Here is a 20,811-nt window from a genome sequence, read left to right as displayed (position 1 = left end):
GCAGGCACTCACCTACTGGCCACCCACAATGCTCTGTGGACGTGTGCAGGTGGACCTATCTTCCCTTCCCCATCAGCACGTGTGCACATCCACCCTGCCGTGCCACTGCTGTCAGCATGAGTGCACCCCATCCTCCCTTCCTGCTACTGTCCTCAGAGAGTGGGCAGGCATGGAGCCTGCAAGCCCTGGCCCTGCCAGCACCCCACCCCTGCACTGGGGCCGCTAGTACAAAACTAGCCACCAAAAGCAGTGAAGCCTCCCTTAGCCCTGAGCGGCCACTGACACCAGAATGAACGGGCACAAAGGGCACACACACTCTTGCATCCACCATTGCCCTGTCTCATGCTAACACCACCACCAGTATGAATGTGCACACAGTCTCCAGTGGGGGCTCCCAAATCCCCAAGCTGTGCTGCTACCACAGCTGCTGTAGATGCCTGCATGGAGGCCGGCAACCTGGCACCTGACAGCACCCTGCCATAGCTGACGAGTGTGCACCCTGTTGCACTGCCGCTGCTGCTGACATGTGTCAACAAGGACAGATCCTGCTGCCACCTCCCTACGAAGTGCTTAGCTGGCACCAACCATCAAAGTGTTATGAACAGCAGTCTTGGCACACTCTGGCCCCTCCTGAGCAGCAGGTTCCTAACCTTGAGGAAACAGAGATCAAAGCCCTGCCCTGATACCAGTCCCCAAGAGTTAGAGCACATAGTACAGGAGTCCTGAGCTGAGCCTTGGCCCCCTAAAATCCTCCTAAAACAAGTCGACTGAAAACAACTTATATCATAATCAAATGTCTGAAAACATCAAATAGGATAAAGGGAAAAAAAAAGACAATCGTCCAAAGGATAGCAACTTCAATGACTGAAGAAACATCCGCCCTCGAAGATGAAAAAGAACCAGCACAAGAACTCTAAGACCTCAAAAAGCCAGAGTATCTTCTTTCTTCCAAATGATCATACTAATTTTCCAGCAAAGTTGCTTAACCAGTCTGAGATGGCTGAAATGACAGAAATAGAATTCAAAATATGGATAGGAATGAAGATCATTGAGATTCAGAAGAATGCTGAAACCCAATCTAAGAAAGCTAAGAATAAAAATAAAACGATACAGGAGCTGACAGACAAAATAGCCAGTATAGAAAAGAATGTAACCGACTAGACAGAGCTGAAAATCACACTACAAGAATTTCATAATGAAATCACAAGTATTAACAGCAGAATGAACCAATCAAAAGAGAGAACCTCACAGCTTCAAGACTGGTTTTATAAGACAGTCAGACAAGAGTAAATAAATAAATAGTAACAAACAAAACCTCCAAGAAATATGGAATTTATGTAAAGAGACTGAATCTACAACTCACTGGTGTCCCTAAAAGAGATGAGGCAAATGGAGAAAACTTGGAAAACATATCTCATCATCCATGAGAACTTTCCCAACATAGCTACAGAGGTCAACACTCAAATTCAAGAAATGCTTAGAACCACAATACACCTCACAAGAAGATCATCCCCGAGACACATAATGATCAGATTCTCCAAGGTAAAAATGAAAAAAAAAAAGATAAAGGTAGCTAGAGAGAAGAGTCAGGTCACCTACAAGAGGAAGCGCATCAAATGAACACTGATCCTCTCAGCAGAAACCCTACAAGCCAGAAGAGATTGGTGGCCTATATTTAACATTTTTCAAGAAAAGAAATTTCAGCCAAGAATGTCATATCCAGAAAAACTAAGCTTCATAAGCAAAGGAGAAATAAGATCATTTACAGAAAAGCAAATGATGAGGAACCTTGTTATCACCTGCCTTACAAGAGTCCCTGAAAAAAATCACTAAATATAGAAAGAAAGGACTACTACCAGCCACTACAAAAACACACTTAAGAGCATAGACCAGTGACATCATAAAGCAACCTCATAAACAAATTGGCATAACAAACAACTAACAAAACGATGACAGGATCAAATTAACACATATCAATATTAACCTTGCATGTAAATGGGCTAAATGCCCCAAATTAAAAGGAACAGAGTGGTAAGATGGCCAAATAAGCAAGGCCCAATGGTATGCTACCTTCAAGAGACCCATCTCACACGCAATGACACACATGGACTCAAAATAAAGGGATGGAAAAAGGCTACCAAGCAAATGGAAAACTGAAAAAACCAAGCATTGCAATTCTAATTTCAGACAAAACAGACTTAAAACCAACAAAGATTTAAAAAAAAAGACAAAGAAGAGCATTACATAACAGTAAAGGGCTCAATTCAACAAGGTGACTTAACTATCCTAAATATATATGCACTAAACACAGAAGCATCCAGATTCGTAAAGCAAGTTCAAAGAGACTTAAACTCCCATAGGGTAATAGTGGGAAAGTTCAACACCCCACTGACAGTATTAGACATGTAATCCAGGCAGAAAATTAACAAAGATATTCACGACTTGAACTCAACACTGGACAAAATGGATCTGATAGGCATCTACAGAACTCCTCACCAGAAAATACAACAGAGCATACATTTTTCTCATTGCCACAGGGCACATACTCTAAAATCAACCACACAATAAGACATAAAACAAATTTCGGCAAATTCAAAAAAAATCAAAATTATACTGATGTGGTTCGGATCTGTGTCCTCACCTAAATCTCTGTTCAATTGTAATCCCTAATGTTGGGAATTGGATCATTGGGGTGGATCCTTCATGACTAGGTTAGCACCATCCCTTTGGTTCTGTTCCTGTGATAGAGTTCTCATGAGATCTGGCTGTTTAAGTTTGTGGTACATCGTCCCTTTCTTCCTCCTGCTCCCACCATGTGAAATGTCTCGCTACCCCTTCACCTTCTGCCACAATTGAAAGTTTCCTGAGGGCTTCCCAAAGGCTGAACAGATCCCAGCATTATGTTTTTTGTACAGCTTGTATAACTGTGAGCCAATTATATCTCTTTTTTAAATAAATTACCCAGTCTCAGGTATTTCTTTACAGCAATGTAAGAATGGTCTAATATATAAGCCATCCGTACTCTCAGACCACAGCACAATAAAACCAAACTAAATACAAAGAAAATTGCACAAACCATATATTTACATTGAAATTAAGCAACCTGCTCCTGAATAACTTTTGGCCAAATAATGAAATTAAGGCAGAAATTGCTATGAAAAGACACTTTTCAAAGAAGACATTTATGCAGCCAACAAACATATGAAAAAAAGCTCATCATCGCTGGTCATTAGAGAAATTGAGATACCACCTCATGCCAGTTAGAATGATGATCATTAAAAAATCAGGAGACAACAGATGCTGGAGAGGATGTGGAGAAACAGGAATGCTTTTACACTGTTGATGGGAGTGTAAATTAATTCAACCATTGTGGAAGACAGTGTGGCGATTCCTCAAGGATCTAGAAATAGAAATACCATTTGACCCAGCAATCCCATTACTGGGTATATATCCAAAGGATTACAAATCATTCTATTATAAAGACACATGCACATGTATGTTTATTATGGCACTGTTCACAACAGCAAAGACTTGGAACCAACCCCAATGCCCATCAATGATAGACTGGATAAAGAAAATGTGGCACATATACACCATGGAATACTATGTAGCCATAAAAAAGGATGAGTTCATGTCCTTTGCAGGGACATGGATGAAACTGAAAACCATCATTCTCAGCAAACTGACACAAGAACAGAAAACCAAACACTGTATGTTCTCACTCGTAAGTAGGTGTTGAACAATGAGAACACACGGATATAGGGAGGGGAATATCACACACTGGGGCCTGGGGGGTGGGGGGCTAGGAGAGGAATAGGGGTGGGGGGATTGGGGAGGGATAGCATTAGGAGAAATACCTAATGTAGATGACAGGGTGATGGATGCAGCAAACCACTATTATGGCACGTGTATATCTATATAACAAACCGGCACGATCTGCACATGTACCCCAGAACTTAAAGTATAATAAATAAATAAATTTTAAAAAATAAGTCCTTTGAAACTAATGAGAACAATGATAACATACCAGAATCTCTGGGACACAGCTAAGGCAGGGCTAAGAGGAAAATTAATAGCACTAAATGCCCATATCAAAAAGTTAGAAAGATCTCAAGTTAGCACCTAATATCACAACTAAAAGAAGTAGAAAACAAAGAGCAAACCAACCCCAAAGCTAGCAGAACACAAGAAATAATCAAAATCAGAGCTTCACTGAAGGAGACTGAGACATGAAAAACCATTCAAAACAACAACGAAGTGAGGAGCTGGTTTTTTGAAAAAATTAGGAAGATACATGGGCCACCGGCTAGACTAATGAAGAAAAGAGAGGAGATCCAAATAAACATAACCAGAACTGAGGGGATTTCTCTGACCCCAGAGAAATAACTATCAGAGACTACTATGAACACTTCTATGCAACAAATTAAAAATCTAGAAGTGGATGAATTCCTGAAAACATATATCCTCCCAAGATGAAACAGGAAGAACTGAATCCCTGAACAGACCAATAATGTGCTCTAAAATGGAATCAGAAATAAATAGCCTGTACACCAAAAAGCCATGGACCAGATGGATTTACAGCCTAATTCTACCAGATGTACAAAGAGCTGATACCATTCCTACCGACACTGTTCCCCAAAAAATGAGAAGCAGGAACTCCTCCTCAACTCATTTTATGAGGCTAACATCATCCTGATACCAAAACCTGCCAGAGACACAACAACAAAAAAGGCAAATATTCTTGATGAACACTGATGCAAAAACTCTCAACAAAATACTCGCAAATTGAATCCAGCCGCACATCAAAAAGCTAATCCACCACAAACAAGTAGGCATTATCCCTAGGATGTAAGATGGGTTCAACATACAGGCAAATAAATAAACATGATTCATCACATAAACAGAACTAAAGACAAAAAGAACATGATCATCTCAATAGAGGCTTTCATAAAATTCAACATATTTTCATATTAAAAACTCTCAACAACCTAGGTATTGAAGGAACATATCTCAAAATAATGAGAGCCATCTATGGCAAATCTGCTGTCTACATCATACTGAATAGGCAAAAGCTAGAAGCATTACCCTTGACAACAGGCACAATACAAGGATCCCCTCTCGCACCATTCCTATTCAACACAGTATTGGAAATTCTGGCCAGGGCAATCAGGCAAGATAAGGAAATAAAGGGCATCCAAATAGCAAGAGAGGAAGTCAAATTATCCCTGTTTGCAGATGACATAATCCTGCATCTAGAAAACCCCATCATCTCAGCCCAAAAGCTCCTCAGGCTGATAAACAATTTTAGCAAAGTCTCAAGATACAAAATTAATGTGCAAAAATCACTAACATTCCTATATACCAACAATCAAGCCAAGAGCCAAATCAGGAATGCAATCCCATCACAACTGCCACTAAAATAAAATAAAATAAAATGCAGTGTCTAGGAATACAGCTAACCAGGGAGGTGAAAGATCTCTACAAGGAGAAATACAAAACACTGCTCAAAGAAATCAGAGGTGACACAAATGAATGGAAAAACATTCCATGCACATGGCTAGGAAGAATCAACATCGCTAAAATGGCCATACTGCCCAAAGCAATTTGTAGATTCAATACTATCTGTATCAAACTACCAATCACATCCTTCACGGAACTGGAAAAAAACTATTATAAAATTCATACGGAACCAAAAAAGAGCCTAAAATAGCTAAGGCAATTCTAAGCAAAAAGAAAAAAGCTGGGGGCATCAAGCTACTTGACTTCAAACTATACTACAGGGCTACAGTAACCAAAACAGCAATATCCAAATAGTATACCACAGGCCTTGGGCTCTGAGACGTGCTGACTTCAGGTATGACCCAGTACATTCGCAGCTGTGGTGGCTACAACAAAAGACTCTTTCTGTTGAAAAAAGCAGAGGGAAAAGTAAATGGAACTTTGTCTTGCATCTTAGGTATCAGCTCAGACACAGTGGGGTAGAGCAACAAGTAGGCTCTTGGGCTCCCTGAATCTAGGCTGAGGCTCTTAGACAGTATTTCTGGACTATCCCTAGTCAGAAAGGAACTGATAATCCTGAAGGGTGAGCCCTAGGTCTGGCAGCATTCGTCACAGGCTGACAGAAGTGCCCTTGGGCTCTAAGTGAACACTGGCGGCAGCCTGGCAGAACTCCTATGGGGCCATGGTAGTGGTGGCCAAAAGGAGAGGCTCCTCTTCCTGTGGAAAGGGAAGAGAAGAGCAGAAAGGATCCTGTATTGTGGTTTGAGTACCAGCTTAGCTGCAGTAGAATAGAACATCAGGTAAAATTCTAAGGTTTTTGACTCTAATCCCGGCTCACAGATAGCATCTCTGGACTTGCTCAGAGTCTAGGGGAACTTACTGCTCTGAAGGGAAGGACAGAAACCTGGCTGGCTTTGCCACCTACTAATCATAAATCACCTTGGGTGAACACAGGTGGTAAGCAGGTAGTGACTGCAGTGGGCCTTGAGAGAACCCCAGTGCTGTGTTGACATCAGGTCTGATCCAGCATAGTTCCAGTGGTGGTAGCCATAGGAGTGCTAACATCACCACACCATACCCTCAGTTTCAGGCTGCTCAGCACAGAGAGAGAGAGAGAGAGAGAGAGAGAGACTCTGTTTAGGAGAAAATGAGGGAAAAGAACAAGAGTCTCTGCCTGGTAAACTGGAGAATTCTTCCAGATCTCATCGAAGACAACCGAGGCAGTACCTCTACAAGTCTGCAAGAAACAAAGTGTTATTGGGCTTAGGGCCCAATTCCCTTCGAATACCTGGAAAACATACTCAAGGAGGACATACACAAACAAGCCCAGACTGCAAAGACTAAAACAAATACCTAACTCTTCAATGCCTTGATACTGATGAACATCTACAAGCATCAAGATCATCCAGGAAAAAAATGACCTCACCAAATGAATGAAAATAAGGCATCAGAGACCAAGCCTGGAGAAAGAGAGATAGGTGAACTTTCAAACAGCGAATTCAAAATTGCTGGGTTGAGGGAAGTCAAAGAAATTTGAAATAGGAGAAGGAATTCAGAATTTTATCAGATAAACTTAAGACACTGAAATACTTAAAAAGAATCAGGCAGAAATCCTAGAGTTGAAAAATTCAATTGGCATACTGACAAATACATCAGTCTCATAACAGTAGAGCTGATCAAGTAAAAGAAAGTATTAGTAAGCTTGAAGGCAAGCTATTTGAAAATACAGTCAGAGGAGAGAGACATAAGAAAAAAAGAGAAGAAAGAAGAATAAAGCATGCCTCTAAGATCTTAAAAATAGCCTCAAAAGGGCAAATTTAAGAGAAAGAGATAGAGTAGAAAGTTTATTCAAAGGGATAATAGCAGAGAACTTCCCAAACCTAGGGGAAGATCAATATTCAAGTACAAGAAGGTTGCAGAACACCAAGGGGATTTCACCCAAAGAAGACATTTAAGAATCAAACTCCTAAAGGTCAAGGCTAAAGAAAAGACCCTAAAAACAGCAAGAGAAAAGAAACAAGTAACATACAGTGGAGCTCCAATATATCTGGAAATGTTACAGGCCACGAGAGAGTGGCATGACATATTTCAAGTACTGAAAGAAAAAAAAAACTTTTACCTTAGAATAGTATAAAGGAGAAAAGATCCTTCAAGTATGAAAGAGAAATAAAAACCTCAGACAAACAAAAGCTGAAGGATTTCAGTAATACCAGACCTGTCCTACAAGAAATCGTAAATGGAGTTCTTCAATTTGAAATAAAAGTATTTTAATGAGCAAGAACAAATCATCTCATGGCACAAAATTCACTGGCAAGAGTACACACACAGAAAAATGGACAGTATTATAACACTGTAATGGTGCTGTATAAACTACTCCCATCGTTAAGTAGAGCGTCTAAATGATGAACCAATCAAAAATAACAGCTACAGCAATTTTTTAAAACAAAGAAAGTATAACAAGACATAAAGAGAAACAACTAAAAATTAAAAAGCAGGGAAGAGAAAGTTAAAGTGTACAGTTTTTATTAGCTTTCTTTTGCATGTGTGTTTATGCCATCAGCATTAAGTTGTCATTAGTTTAAAATAATGGGCTGTAAGAAAGTATTTGCAAGCCTCATCATGGTAACCTTATAGCAAAAAAGATACAAATTGATACATAAAAACTAAAAAGAAATGAACACACCACCAAAGAAAATCATCTTCACTAAAAGAAAGACTGGAAGAGAAGAAAGAGGCAATCATAAAACAATTAGAAAACAAATAACAAAACAGCAGAAGGCAGTCCCTACTTGTCAATAACAACACTGAATGTAAATGGACTATGGAATAAACTCTCCAACAGAAACAGATAGAGTGGCTGAAGGAATGAAAAAAGAACACCCACTTACCTGTTGCCTACAATAAACATACTTCACCAATAAAAATATACATAGACTAAAAATAAAGGGATGGAAAAAGATATTCCACGCCAATGGAAACAAAAAATATTAGGAGTAGCTATACTTGATATCAGATAAAAATAGATGTCAAAACAAAAACCGTAAGAAGAGACAAAGAAGGTCATTATATAATGATAATGGAGTCAATGCGGCAAGAGGATATAATGATTGTAAGTATATATAGACCCATCACTGGAGCACTGAGATATATAAATACTAGAGCGAGAGAGAGAGAGAGAGAGAGAGAGAGAGAGAGAGAGAGAGAGAGAGATCTCAAGACAATAATAGCTAGAGACTTCAATACCCCACTTTCAGCATTGAACAGGTAAAAACTTCCAGAGAGAAAGTCACCAAAGAAATATCAAACTTAATCTGCACTAAAGACCAAATGGACCTAATACATATTTACCAAACATTTCATCTAATGGCTGCAGAATACACATTCTTCTCCTCGGCATATGGATCAATCTCTAGGATACACCAAACGTTAGGTCACCAAACAAGTCTTAAAACATTCAAGAAATTGAAATAATATCAAAGATCTTCTCTGACCACAGAATAAAACTGGAAATCAGTAACAAGAGAATTTTGGAAACTATACAAACATATGAAAATTAAACAATATGCTCCTGAATGTCCAGTGGGTTAATGAAAAAATTAGGAAGAAAATTGAAAAATTTCTTAAAACCAATGATAATGGGGCCAGTGCTAGGTGTGGTGGCTCACGCCTTGCAATCCCAGCACTTTGGGATGCCAAGGCAGGCGGACCACCTGAGGTCAGGAGTTCAAGACCAGCCTGGCCAACCAACATGCAAAAAATACAAAAATTAGCCAGGCATGGTGGCGAGCGCCTGTAATCCAGCTACTTGGGAGGCTGAGGCAGGAGAACTGCTTAAACCCAGGAGGCATAGGTTGCAGAGAGCCGAGATTGCACCACTGCACTCCAGCCTGGGTGACAGAGTGAGACTCTGTATCAAAAATAAATAAATAAATAAAAACCAAAAACAAACAAAAAATATATGTAGCAATCGGGGGCAGGGTGGGTGGGAGTTAAGACTCCTAAGGAAATAGTTATGTGCACAGATCTTTTACTCCCTCTTGAAATCCCATTAAAATGACAAAAATGGGATTACATACACACACACCACCACCACCACCACCAAAAGCCTGAAAACTAGAAAGTAGATGGATGAGTGGCAAGTGTATTAGGCTTGGGAACCCTGAATTCTAAGTGGTGAGTGGGGAAAGCTGAAAACTACCCCAGTCTATCCACTGAATTGCCCAAGGCTGAAGAAATTTAGCACCAGGTATCCCTGGATGTGAGGATAAAGGAGGGTTGCTTGAAGTCTCTAAGAAGCAGTTATATGCCCAGATCCTGCCTGCCACCCACCAATTTCTATGTAACTAAGCCACTCTTCCTCCTAGCCCCTGCAAAATCCTGGATGTTTAGTCTCTGGAGAGGATAAATTAGGATTCTGAACTGGCAGAGAGAGGAACATTTGTAGGCAAGAGTATTCTACTAAAAACTTTGAAGGATTAAGTGAAATTGTGCAAACTAAATTCTGAGACCTCAGCTGTCTTCTCTTACTTGGCTACATAACACTTGGCAGTTGAGTTTTTACCTCCAGGAAAGAGATCAGAAGACCATTTTCCAGGGAATCTGATAAGCCCCAGAAGATAAGCTTACAAAATAAGTAAGCTTGTTTGTCCCTTTGCACAGCAATTGACAAGTTGCATTCATATGCTCAGGGATATCAATCTGCTTTGAGTTTTCCCTGTCTTAAATAGAGCACATAATCAAGATTACCAGACACCAAAAAAAGCTGCCAAACAGAAAAGAGAGACTAAAATAATTAGAGGAAAAGACAGAAAAGAGAGATTATGTAGCAAAAAGAAAACTTAATAGGCGTTCCAAATATACAGAGCATACAAAGTAGAGGGAATGTCTCTGAAGTAATTTAGAAAGCATGAGTTTATAGATGAAAAGAATCCCCAAGAGAGCCTGGCACAGTAGCTAAAACAAATCCACACCTAGCTGCTTCAACTAAACATTTTAGAATACAAGAGATAAAGGAAAGATTCTAAAAACTTCCAGGGAGAAAGAAACCAGGAATTCTAAGGGCTTCAGAAATTTCTACAGTAAACATTTGTAATTAAAGAGAATAGACGATGTTTTCTAAATTCTGAAGTAAATGATTTCCAATCCAGAATTCTCACTAGCCTAACTACAAATTACATGCAAGGGTAGATAAAGACTTTCAGACATTTAGATCTCAAAAGACCTCCTCTGTATCTTTTCTCTGAAAGCTAAGGGAGAAGAAACTCTGAGTGAAAAGGAGAGCATTAACCAGAAGAGGACACAGGGGATAGGAGACAGGGCGCGGGATGCAGGAGACTGCACATAGCAGAGCTAAAGGAATTCCTGGAACAAGGTGAATGGATATCCCAAGACGACAACAGGCACCAAGAAGGTCAGAAAGAATGCGAGAGATTTCCTCCCAAAGATGAAGTGATGAAAGTCTGACAGTTCTGAGCACACTGAGAGGATATTTAACTACTGGCAAAGAGCGTGGAGTTTAGAAGTGGTAACAGGAAAGTCAGCACATTTTAAAATAATAGAATAATTAACTCTAGGGCAAACAAAAGCTGTGCAAGAAAATAGAGCTAAACACTGTCTGTAACATGGTTCGATTGTGTGTAACACTGTCAAAGTTAACACCATTCATGCTGCCTATTCTCTAATAGGCATTATGGTACATCAATATTAGGAGAATGAGAAGGGAACTCATTTTGGCAGGGTAGGTGGGTGGGGCATAAAAAAAAAAAAGCTAAAGTGTCATTTTCCATAGTAGGAATTCAACAGATAATATCTGAATAATCAAGACAAAGGAATAGAAGCATGTTATTTAGAGATACAAAACGGAAGCTATAAAAGAGTAGCTAAATGAGGTATAAGTGGTCACCTCTGAGAAAATGAGAAATGAAGGCAGAAATCTCCTACTTTTAGTAAAAACTAATAGATAGAACTCTTTGGTTCTCTAACATGTGTACATGGCAAAACTGAAATCAAAGTCCAAAACCAAAAACAAACAAAAAGGAAACAAACAGGACTAACCTATGGTAAATTCACATACTTTCCAACACATACTGAAGGAAAGAAAGGCTGGAGTAAAGAACCGACTTTTGATCAGTTTCCATACAGTACTTACTGCAGACTGAACAGCAGTCTGAGCATCTCTGCACAGAACAGGTGGACATGGCTGGAAGTGTGAGGAGCCTGGAGGCAGCAAGACAGAGAATAAACTCAAGCAGTAGATAACTAGCTCCCGATTGATGATGCAAATATGCAAAAAGACAAAAATCATTCAAGAAGATACAGAGCAAGAAATAATGTCTTTTCATCAACCAAAATTCATTTAAATGTCACGCTCTTTCTGGATTAATCCCTTCTGTACCTTAAGTAATGTAGGGTATTCTAGGTTAAGATTTTTTGCTTTCTTTCCAAAAGGTACTTAATGTAAAAAATATGCTTTTTAATTACAGTAAACATTCATCAACAGATCTGAAATATATAAGCCTTCCTTTCAAGAGATTTATCCTTGAATTTTACCATTCACTAAAGGTGAGCACAAAATACATCTAAAATAAGATGCAAGAGTTCCTTGTTTGCATTACTACTTTTAGATATCAGATCAAATATAAGAAGCAAAATTAATTCAATACATCAGTTGATTAATATATAAATTATAGATAAAATCTATGTATAGAGAATTTTTATTAATCTTATTATCTATATGTATTTGCAAATAAAACATATTGAGCACAGTAGGCCTCCTTATCCTTGGGGGATCCATTCCAACACCCCCAGTGGATACCTAAAACCATGAATAGTACCCAACTCTACATATTTTATGTTTTTTTCCTATACATATGTATCTACGCTGAAGTTTAACTTATAAATTAGGCATGGCAAGAGACTGACAATAACAAATAACATACAACAGTATACTAAAAATTATGTGACTGTTGCCTCTTTCTCTCTCTCTCTCTCTCAAAACATCTGACTATAATGCCCTCACCCTTCTTCGTCTTGTGATTTGTCAGTCTGATAACCAAGATGACTATACTAAGTGATGAACAGGCATGTATCATATGCAGCATGGGTAAGCTAGACATAGGATGATTCACATCCCAGGTTGAGGAGGGGGGAGACAGAGCAAGATTTCATATTGCCACTCAGAATGGCATGTAATTTAAAACTTAAGAACTGTGTATTTCTGGAATTTTCCATTTAATATTTTGGACTACAGTTGACCATGGGTAACTGAAATCATAAAAGGCAAAACCACAGATAAAGGGAGACTACTATATCTCCATAAACTAGGGAAGGTAAAATCTCCACTAAGTCAAATGTGTTCAATATTTTATGGACAAAAGGCAGCTAAATATTTCTTAGAAAATATTCAAAGTCTGAAAGCTCCTCAAAACGGGCTTACGAAAAAAGTTACACATGACTTAAGATGTAAGTATGCATAGTTTCAACATGTATCCTCTATGGGATAGTGCTATAAAGAACCATTTAAAAGATAACTCCACTCAGACATTTTAATTGAAGTTCTAATACAATAATTTGTTAGGAGGATGGAAATCTTAGAGGCAGCTAAAACATACTAATAATGTAATAAAATCCTATCATTTTGTACTTGAAGAACTAAATCACAAGAAGTTAAGTGATATGCCTAAGGTCCCATATCAAATGTTTTTTGAGTATGACTATACAGAAAATTTAAATAAACCTTTGAAGAACATCAATTTTAGAATATGATTTCTTCTGATAACTTACTGTAGTTTACTTTGCTTCACATAGCACTTGGCCCAACCCACAACCTCCATGGATACATAGTAAGCTACATTTATTACTTATCAAAATGTGTTGCTGTTGAATGTATTATAATAATATTTTAACTCACATATCTTGTTTCTATAGGGCAAAGAAAACAGTTCTTGTAGTTTAATAGACCCGTTAACTGTCTCAACTTACATTAGATACATATTTTGTCATAAGTGTCTCAGAAATATAATGCCTCTCTTCACTTTGTCTTAAACTTGCCTGTGCACTTCTAACAGATGTCATGTATCCAGATTCTACTGCTTACACAAATGCAAAGCGTATGATTTATTAGGAAACACGGTTTAAATAATTGGTTAATGAATCCATACCCTCACAAAAAACATGTTTTGTAATTTAGAAGAAATAAAGAGGAATATTATTAGCTAGTCATTAGGAAAATCATTGAGATATTCTGTGACTGTAGGCTATCTCATTTTCTTTGTCCCAAAAGGTAACATAAAAAATTATAAAAAAACTTTTATGATGAATAATATTACAAAGTATTAGGAAAAAATAAAAGTGAGGTAAATTTCACAAATTCCTCTAGCACAGTCTGTTTTCCCTATTTATACTATTATAAAACTGATTCATTACCCTACATGGATCCATATTTATCATGAGTCTCATCACAGATCCTTCAAACATAGCACCACAAACAAGATGAAAGAGTTGGGAAATAAAATAGCCCTGGCTTTGCCTGGCTGGAAGTCTTTAAACTTCACCAGGTCCCGGGGTCCAGGAGGACTGACTGCAGGATACCCACAGTCATCCATGCAAAGCCAGGCTCCCAAGCTATTGCCATTTTGACCTCGGCTGGGGCGGGGCTCAGCACACTGCCCTAACTGCACTCTCTTCTGAGTGAAGTCACTGAAATTCTCTGTTGAGGAAAGCATGTCAGCAAGAGCAAAAGCCTTTCCATAAGCAGGACAGTGCTCCAACCAAAGCCAAAGTTAGGCAATTTCTAATTAAATTAGATAGAGGATATGGTGGGTGTGACTTTGAATTTTCCTCCTTATTACATTCTTTAAAGTGCAAAACTGGACTCAATCAATCATTGGGAAAGAAAGTTTGTTGTTCTGATGGGGAACAAGAAAACTGGGACAATGTCCAGTTTTTGTTTTCAACTAAGAAAATTTAAGTGAGATGAGGGTGAGGTAGTAGGTACAGGAAAGCTATGGTCTCCCAAGAATAAGAGAGTTTTAGAGAAATGCTTTGAGAAACCTTTCTCCCTAGACCTCTATCCAGGCTTCTGAAGGCACTGCTGGCGACAGATGAGAAAATGGGGGATGCCTTAACAGGCTTCTTACCCATGCTGGAAAGTCAACTAGATTCTGTAGCACAAGGGAGGTAAAGTCCCCTGAGGAGCCCTGTGACACTCTCCACAGGACAATTCCGGGGTGAACCCAGGAGCATCATCTCCTCTCTTTCAGGCAATCCTTTCTGCATCTAACATAATCAAGGCTGGTGCCCAAAATGTACAAGCGGTTATACCAGAAATATCTGCACGACCATGTCTCTCACAGGCAAAGAAGGGGGTGAAAATCTCCAAATTCTAAGCAACAAAGGGACGATAACAAATCAACACAGGAACAATCTTCTGTCTTGGCCAAATGTGGCTGATTGGGAAGCTGAAGCAAATTCTTCAAAAAACAGTTCTACTTCTCTACCTTTCAGTGAGAAGACAAAAATCATAAAACCACATGATTAAAAAGAATAATTCTAAACATTGAAAAATCTAGAAATATTCCCATTTGTAAAAAACAACGTCCAACTTTAACTTAGGAAACACAGTTTTTAAAAAATTACTCATCTACTTATAAAATAATACTTTAGTGATTTTAGAATGTTTTCTGATGAGTAAAATTCTTGATTCATATTTTAGGACTGTAAACATAAATTTAGAAGATAAAACAGGAAACAGGGCTCGGAAAGAGGGCATTTTCTTCCAAATGTGCCAGACAAGTCCACTTACCTATACACGTAACCAACCTCAAAAAAATCTGTGGTCCATTTATAGAAATCAAATGTCACTTAGAATAGATTTTCAAAGATGTAGACATATCTTTAAAATTGCAATAAATTTTGAACTATAACTACATTCCTGAAATATATCCATTTTGGTCATGATATGAAACACTATTTTGATCAACTGTTGGATTTAGATTAGTAGTATTTCACTTCAAATTTTACAACATATTCACTGAAAAAAATGGTCAATATAAGGGGTTGGGGCTAAGGAGGAGATAGTTAATTTAACTTTATAAACTTTTGTATCATTTAAAAAGTCATAATAAGCATTAATTACTATTTCTTAATTTAAATGACTAAGTTTAAATCAGTAAATAAATTTAAATGACTGAGAAAGTTTTTAACAAGACCATGACTGAAAGTCAATTCATTTAAACACTAAAGTTTTTTAAAAAACAAAGAAATGACATACCTGAAGAATTACATCACTAAGTCGTTGAGATTTCTGATTTTCCTGAGACTTATCAAGAAGTGAAGCCATCGTTGGACTATGGCATAAACTTGTTTTGCTCTTATCCTGGAGATGCTCTTTTGCTTCTTCAGTCAAGAGAACAGAAAGGAATTGCAAGCTGGCAGTATACAGGGCAGGACACGTGGCGGACAAGCTCGCACATTTACAGAACATATCTAAAAGAATAATTTCAGATGTGAACATGTGAAAATTTCTTCAAAATTAAAGAAGCAAATCAAATTGATTTTAAAGTGACTGTACTCTGGGTCATTTAGATTACCAACTTGTGTGATTCTGTCACGATTTTCAAACAAGCTGGTGCCAAATAGTACTTAAAAGCAAGACTTGGGCTGGGCGCGGTGGCTCAAGCCTATAATCCCAGCACTCTGGGAGGCCAAGGTGGGTGGATCACCTGAGGTCAGGAGTTCGAGACCAGCTTGACCAATATGGAGAAACCCTGTCTCTACTAAAAATACAATATTAGCCAGGTGTGGTAGCGCATGCCTGCGATCCCAGCTACTTGGGAGGCTGAAGCAGAAGAATCCCTTGAACCTGGGAGGCAGAGTTTGCAGTGAGCCAAGATCGTGCCACTGCACTCTAGCCTGGGCAACAAGAATGAAACTCTGTCTCAAAAAAAAAAAAAAGCAAAAAAAAAAAAAAAAGCAAGACTTAGTATGCAGTCTTGGCACAATTTACAAACAAATATTTCATAGCAGTTCAGACAGTATGTGAATGGTCATGAACCGATTCACAAACTTAACACAGAGTGGAAAGAACAGTTCAAACAAAGGAATTTACATTGAAACAGTCATTACTTTCCGGTTGTGAGCAATGATTTTGTTTAATCAAAATAACATGTTGTATTACATTTTATTAACTTGAAAATTTGTATTTATAATTTTCTTTGATTTTATATTTTAGATTTATGCTTGTGTGAGAATTATGACCATAAAAATTTTTACTTAGATTTTGGCTTGTACAAATTAAAGTTACATAAGAAAAATAAAGTAGTCAGCAGTAGGATTTCATGAGAATTATGTTCATTTAAAGGATGTCCAAATATTAGTCAAGTTTGAGAAAAGATCGTTATAGGTAACACAAATTATGGAGTGACCATGAGATGTTTTAAATGTACATGGGCATATGAGATGGAAACTGATTTTAAAAAAAAAAAGATGGCAAAAAAAATCAATGATAATTGTTATTAATGTTTTCATTAACATTACTATTATCAAAACCATTTATGCAGTAAGTTACTTTTGATTAGCACTATTATTACATAAAACTGTACACACATTTTGAAGGCAGATTTTGAATTTAATACGTATTTATTTTATCACTAGGGAAATAGTGTCAGGTAAATAAGTTTAAGTCTGAGGTCAGCAAACTTTTTCTGTAAAGGGCCAAATAAGTAAGTATTTTATACTCTGCAGGTAACTGCCTTTGTCACAACTATTCACCTCAATTGTTGTAGCATGAAAGCAGCCATATGCAATATGTAAATGACTGTGGCTGTGTTCCAATAAAACTTTATTTACCAAAACGCTGCAGGACAGATTTATCTAATGTGGGTGGCATCATGCTTTCTAGTGATATTATTGGTGATTCAGGTAGCAAACTAATTTTCCCCCAATGGATGCAAGAAGAAAATTCCAATGTCTCAGTCAATCTCTTTCAATTATTATCTTTTTAACAAAATAATGACATCCTGCGTGGACACTGTACTCCCTCCATGGTAGACTCAGAACTCCTATATCCAGAAAACTAACAATTCTGTTCCTTGTTAAACATACATTTGCCATAACTCTCACTATCGCTTTGGTTGAAAATTGTATCATGCATTTAAGTTTACAGAATGATCAAATGATAAAATAAATGTTAAAAAAAAATCAGTCAGTTGAATTAGCAGGTACTTTGGAAACAAGATAATTCAATTTTGAATAAATATAAGCAGATAAAAGGTTATATAAATATTAGTTGTGAATATTTATGTCAAAAAACAGCTTTTGCTATGCTAAAATTTGGGAGGCTTTATGAAAAATTAAAGATTAGTTATTTTTAAATAATCATGTTTCTTTTAGTGGCTATCATACAAAAAACATCTTATAAAAACAATTACACTATACTCTTGGCATTCTGGTACTATAAGAAAATCCTGATGTCATGAGACAAGATAATATTTTTATCATAACTTTCCATGTTACCATGTACTAGAACTTTATATATGTAGATTTATCCACATACAATGCATGTATGCCAGAAACGATACTAGCTTCTATATCAACCCAAGAAAATTTATCTCATTGCTTTATGATCATATCATATGTACCTTTATGAAACCACAGGCTTAAAACTGACAAATGGGATCTAATTAAACTAAAGAGCTTCTGCACAGCAAAAGAAACTATCATCAGAGTGAACAAGCAACCTACAGAATGGGAGAAAATTTTTGCAATCTACCCATTTGACAATGGTCTAATATCCAGAAACTAAAAACAACTTAAACAAATTTACAAGAAAAAAACAACTCCATCAAAAAGTGGAGAAAGGATATGAACAGACACTTCTCAAAATAAGACACTTATGTGGACAACAAACATGAAAAAAAGCTGATCATCACTGGTCTTTAGAGAAATACAACTCAAAACCATAATGAGATAACATCTCACACCAGTTAGAATGGTGATTATTAAGAAGTCAGGACAACAGATGCTGTCAAGGCTGTGGAGAAAATGCGAATGCTTTTATACTGTTGGTGGGAGTGTCAATTAGTTTAATCATTGTGGAAAACAGTGTGGCAATTCCTCAGGCTCTAGAATCAGACATACCATTTGACCCAGCAATCCCATTACTGGGTATATACCCAAAGGATTATAAATCATTCTACTATAAAGACACATGCACAGGTATGTTTATTGTGGCACTATTCACAATAGCAGTCTTGGAACCAACCCAAATGCCCATCAATGACAGACTAGATAAAGAAAATGTGGCATATATACACCATGGAATACTATGCAGCCATAAAGAAGCATGAGTTCATGTCCTTTGTAGGGATATGGATGAAGCCATCATTCTCAGCAGACTAAAACAGGAACAAAAAACCAAACACCGCATTTTCTCACTCACCAAGGAAAGTTGAACAATGAGAACACATGGACACAGGGAGGGGAACATCACACACTGGGGTCTGTCAGGGAGTGAGAGGCAAGGGGAGGGAGAGCATTAGGATAAATACCTAATGCATGTGGGGCTTAAAACCTAGATGACAGGTTGATGGGTACAGCAAACCACCATGGCACATGTATATCTATGGAACAAAGCTGCACATTCTGCACATGTATCCCAGAACTTAAAGTAAAATGAAAATAAAGCAGAGTGGTCAATGTAATGTTCTCAATAAAAAAGAGCTTCATGAATGAAATCTTTAAAAATCTTAAAAAATAAAAATAAAATAAAACCACAAGTTTTTCTAACTCACCTTTACATTATCTTAAAATGTGTTTCAATTTTGCAAAAATACATTTGCGGGGGGCTCCTCAAGATCACAGCAAATTTTTCAAAGCAAGCACCCTAATATCTCTTTTATATGCCACACCATCATTACTTAATTTTAGTGAATTCACATATCTAAGCAAGCAGAATAATTATCTCATTTTATTAGCACAAAGCCCGCAAGATTACGCGAGTATCTTCTTACCAATCATTGCTGTCCAGTGCTTGGCCAGGGCCATAGTAATAGATGGGAGTGCGATGGCACCAGTCTTCCTCAGGAGTGTGGCCAGAAGATTAAATAAATGTGTCCATGTGAGATAAAAAGCTGATATTAACTCAGTATCTATAAAATTAATCAAAACACTTCAAGTTATTAACATAAAAAAGGAAAAGAACCTTTCAAGATATAAAACTGACACAGACACTTCATTACACTTAAAATGAGGGGTTTGCACTTACCAAATGAGGACAAATCTAATTCAGCATTATCCAAAATTTATTTCAGTTAACTTCTCTTTTCCATTGCTTCTTAAGATATCTCCCCTCCACCCTCCTGCATACAAAGACACACTCCCAAACTCTCCTCTTATTAAAGCATACGTGAGAACCATCAGAAGATGTGACAAACTGAATAGTAAGCCATGACTGCAAAACTACATATTGGCACATTATAAAAACACGCCATGGTTTGTGCTACTTTTGTCAGAGTAAGTTTTCCTCTATTTCCTTTATCCCCTCCAGCAGCTTTGTGCAGGGGTGAAAGGAAAGCACAATGTGCCAAGGTCAAGGTAGAAAAGAAAGAATTTCTTTGAAGAACCAAGAAAAGTATCATCCCACAAAGAAAACTATGATACGAAAGAAGATTCTGCAGCTCTGCCTGTGGCCAAGGATGTAGCAATTAACCTTGTAGGGTGAGGACACCTTTTCCCATCTCTACACTCAAGTAAATGGAAGCTGGAGAGCAGTAGCTGAGAACTCTCTCTGACCATGCCATCAGCAGGATTTGTCATCTTTTATCAAATTCCACTATAATGTATAGGACACTAACTCCAAGGACATCCATCTAGGTGTACTTCAGCACCTATGAGGTACTTGAAAACTGCATCTTCCTAGGGGATTAGATTTAGCAGTCCTTGGTGGCTCTCAACCCTTTCGTCATTGGTGGCTCCCTAAAGAGTTTATTTTAGAAATATGCTTCCTCATTGCCATCCCCACAAAATTTTAATTCCACAGATATATTGTATATCTCTTTATGTACTATATGTGTATCTGTACTTTGAACATAAAAAGACTAAGAATAGAGCTTACTGTTTTTATTCAATACAGGCTTAAGAATAGCCAAATAAAACATTTAAGTTGAAAGTTAAATTAAAAATTAAAGACCTATTAACACCAAATTTAACTTTGCAACTATACTTGCTGAATAGCTTTTCATGTAATTTATTTACTTATATATAGCACAATGTATCAATTTATATACATAAATTAGCAATTCATATAAACACATA

The 20,811-nt window shown here is 37.5% G+C and overlaps 1 protein-coding gene across 6 annotated transcripts in view; it reads right to left on the bottom strand.

Annotated features, from left to right (window-relative positions):
- The window catches only part of RTTN (rotatin), a 185,981-nt gene that overhangs the window by 31,251 nt on the left and 133,919 nt on the right, over positions 1-20,811 (bottom strand). For 5 of the 6 annotated variants that reach the window (XR_010343605.1, XM_064379025.1, XM_064379026.1 and 2 more), the window contains 2 exons: positions 19,509-19,646; positions 15,770-15,984 (listed from right to left, as the gene is read on the bottom strand). Coding sequence is in view for 4 of the 6 variants with exons in the window: in XM_064379025.1 (XP_064235095.1) it covers positions 15,770-15,984; positions 19,509-19,646 (353 nt within the window). In the remaining 2 variants the exon portion in view is untranslated. Of the gene's footprint in view, positions 1-11,647; positions 11,716-15,769; positions 15,985-19,508; positions 19,647-20,811 lie in introns of all 6 variants that reach the window. The other variant, XR_010343606.1, reaches the window with a different exon arrangement.

This window comes from Aotus nancymaae, unplaced genomic scaffold, assembly GCF_030222135.1.
Source record: "Aotus nancymaae isolate 86718 unplaced genomic scaffold, 86718_ANA_hifiasm-v0.15.2.pri h1tg000020l, whole genome shotgun sequence".
Taxonomy (NCBI): Eukaryota; Metazoa; Chordata; class Mammalia; order Primates; family Aotidae; genus Aotus; species Aotus nancymaae.
The sequence above is the reverse complement of the archived record's forward strand: the minus strand, read 5'-3'. Positions and strand labels throughout refer to the sequence as shown.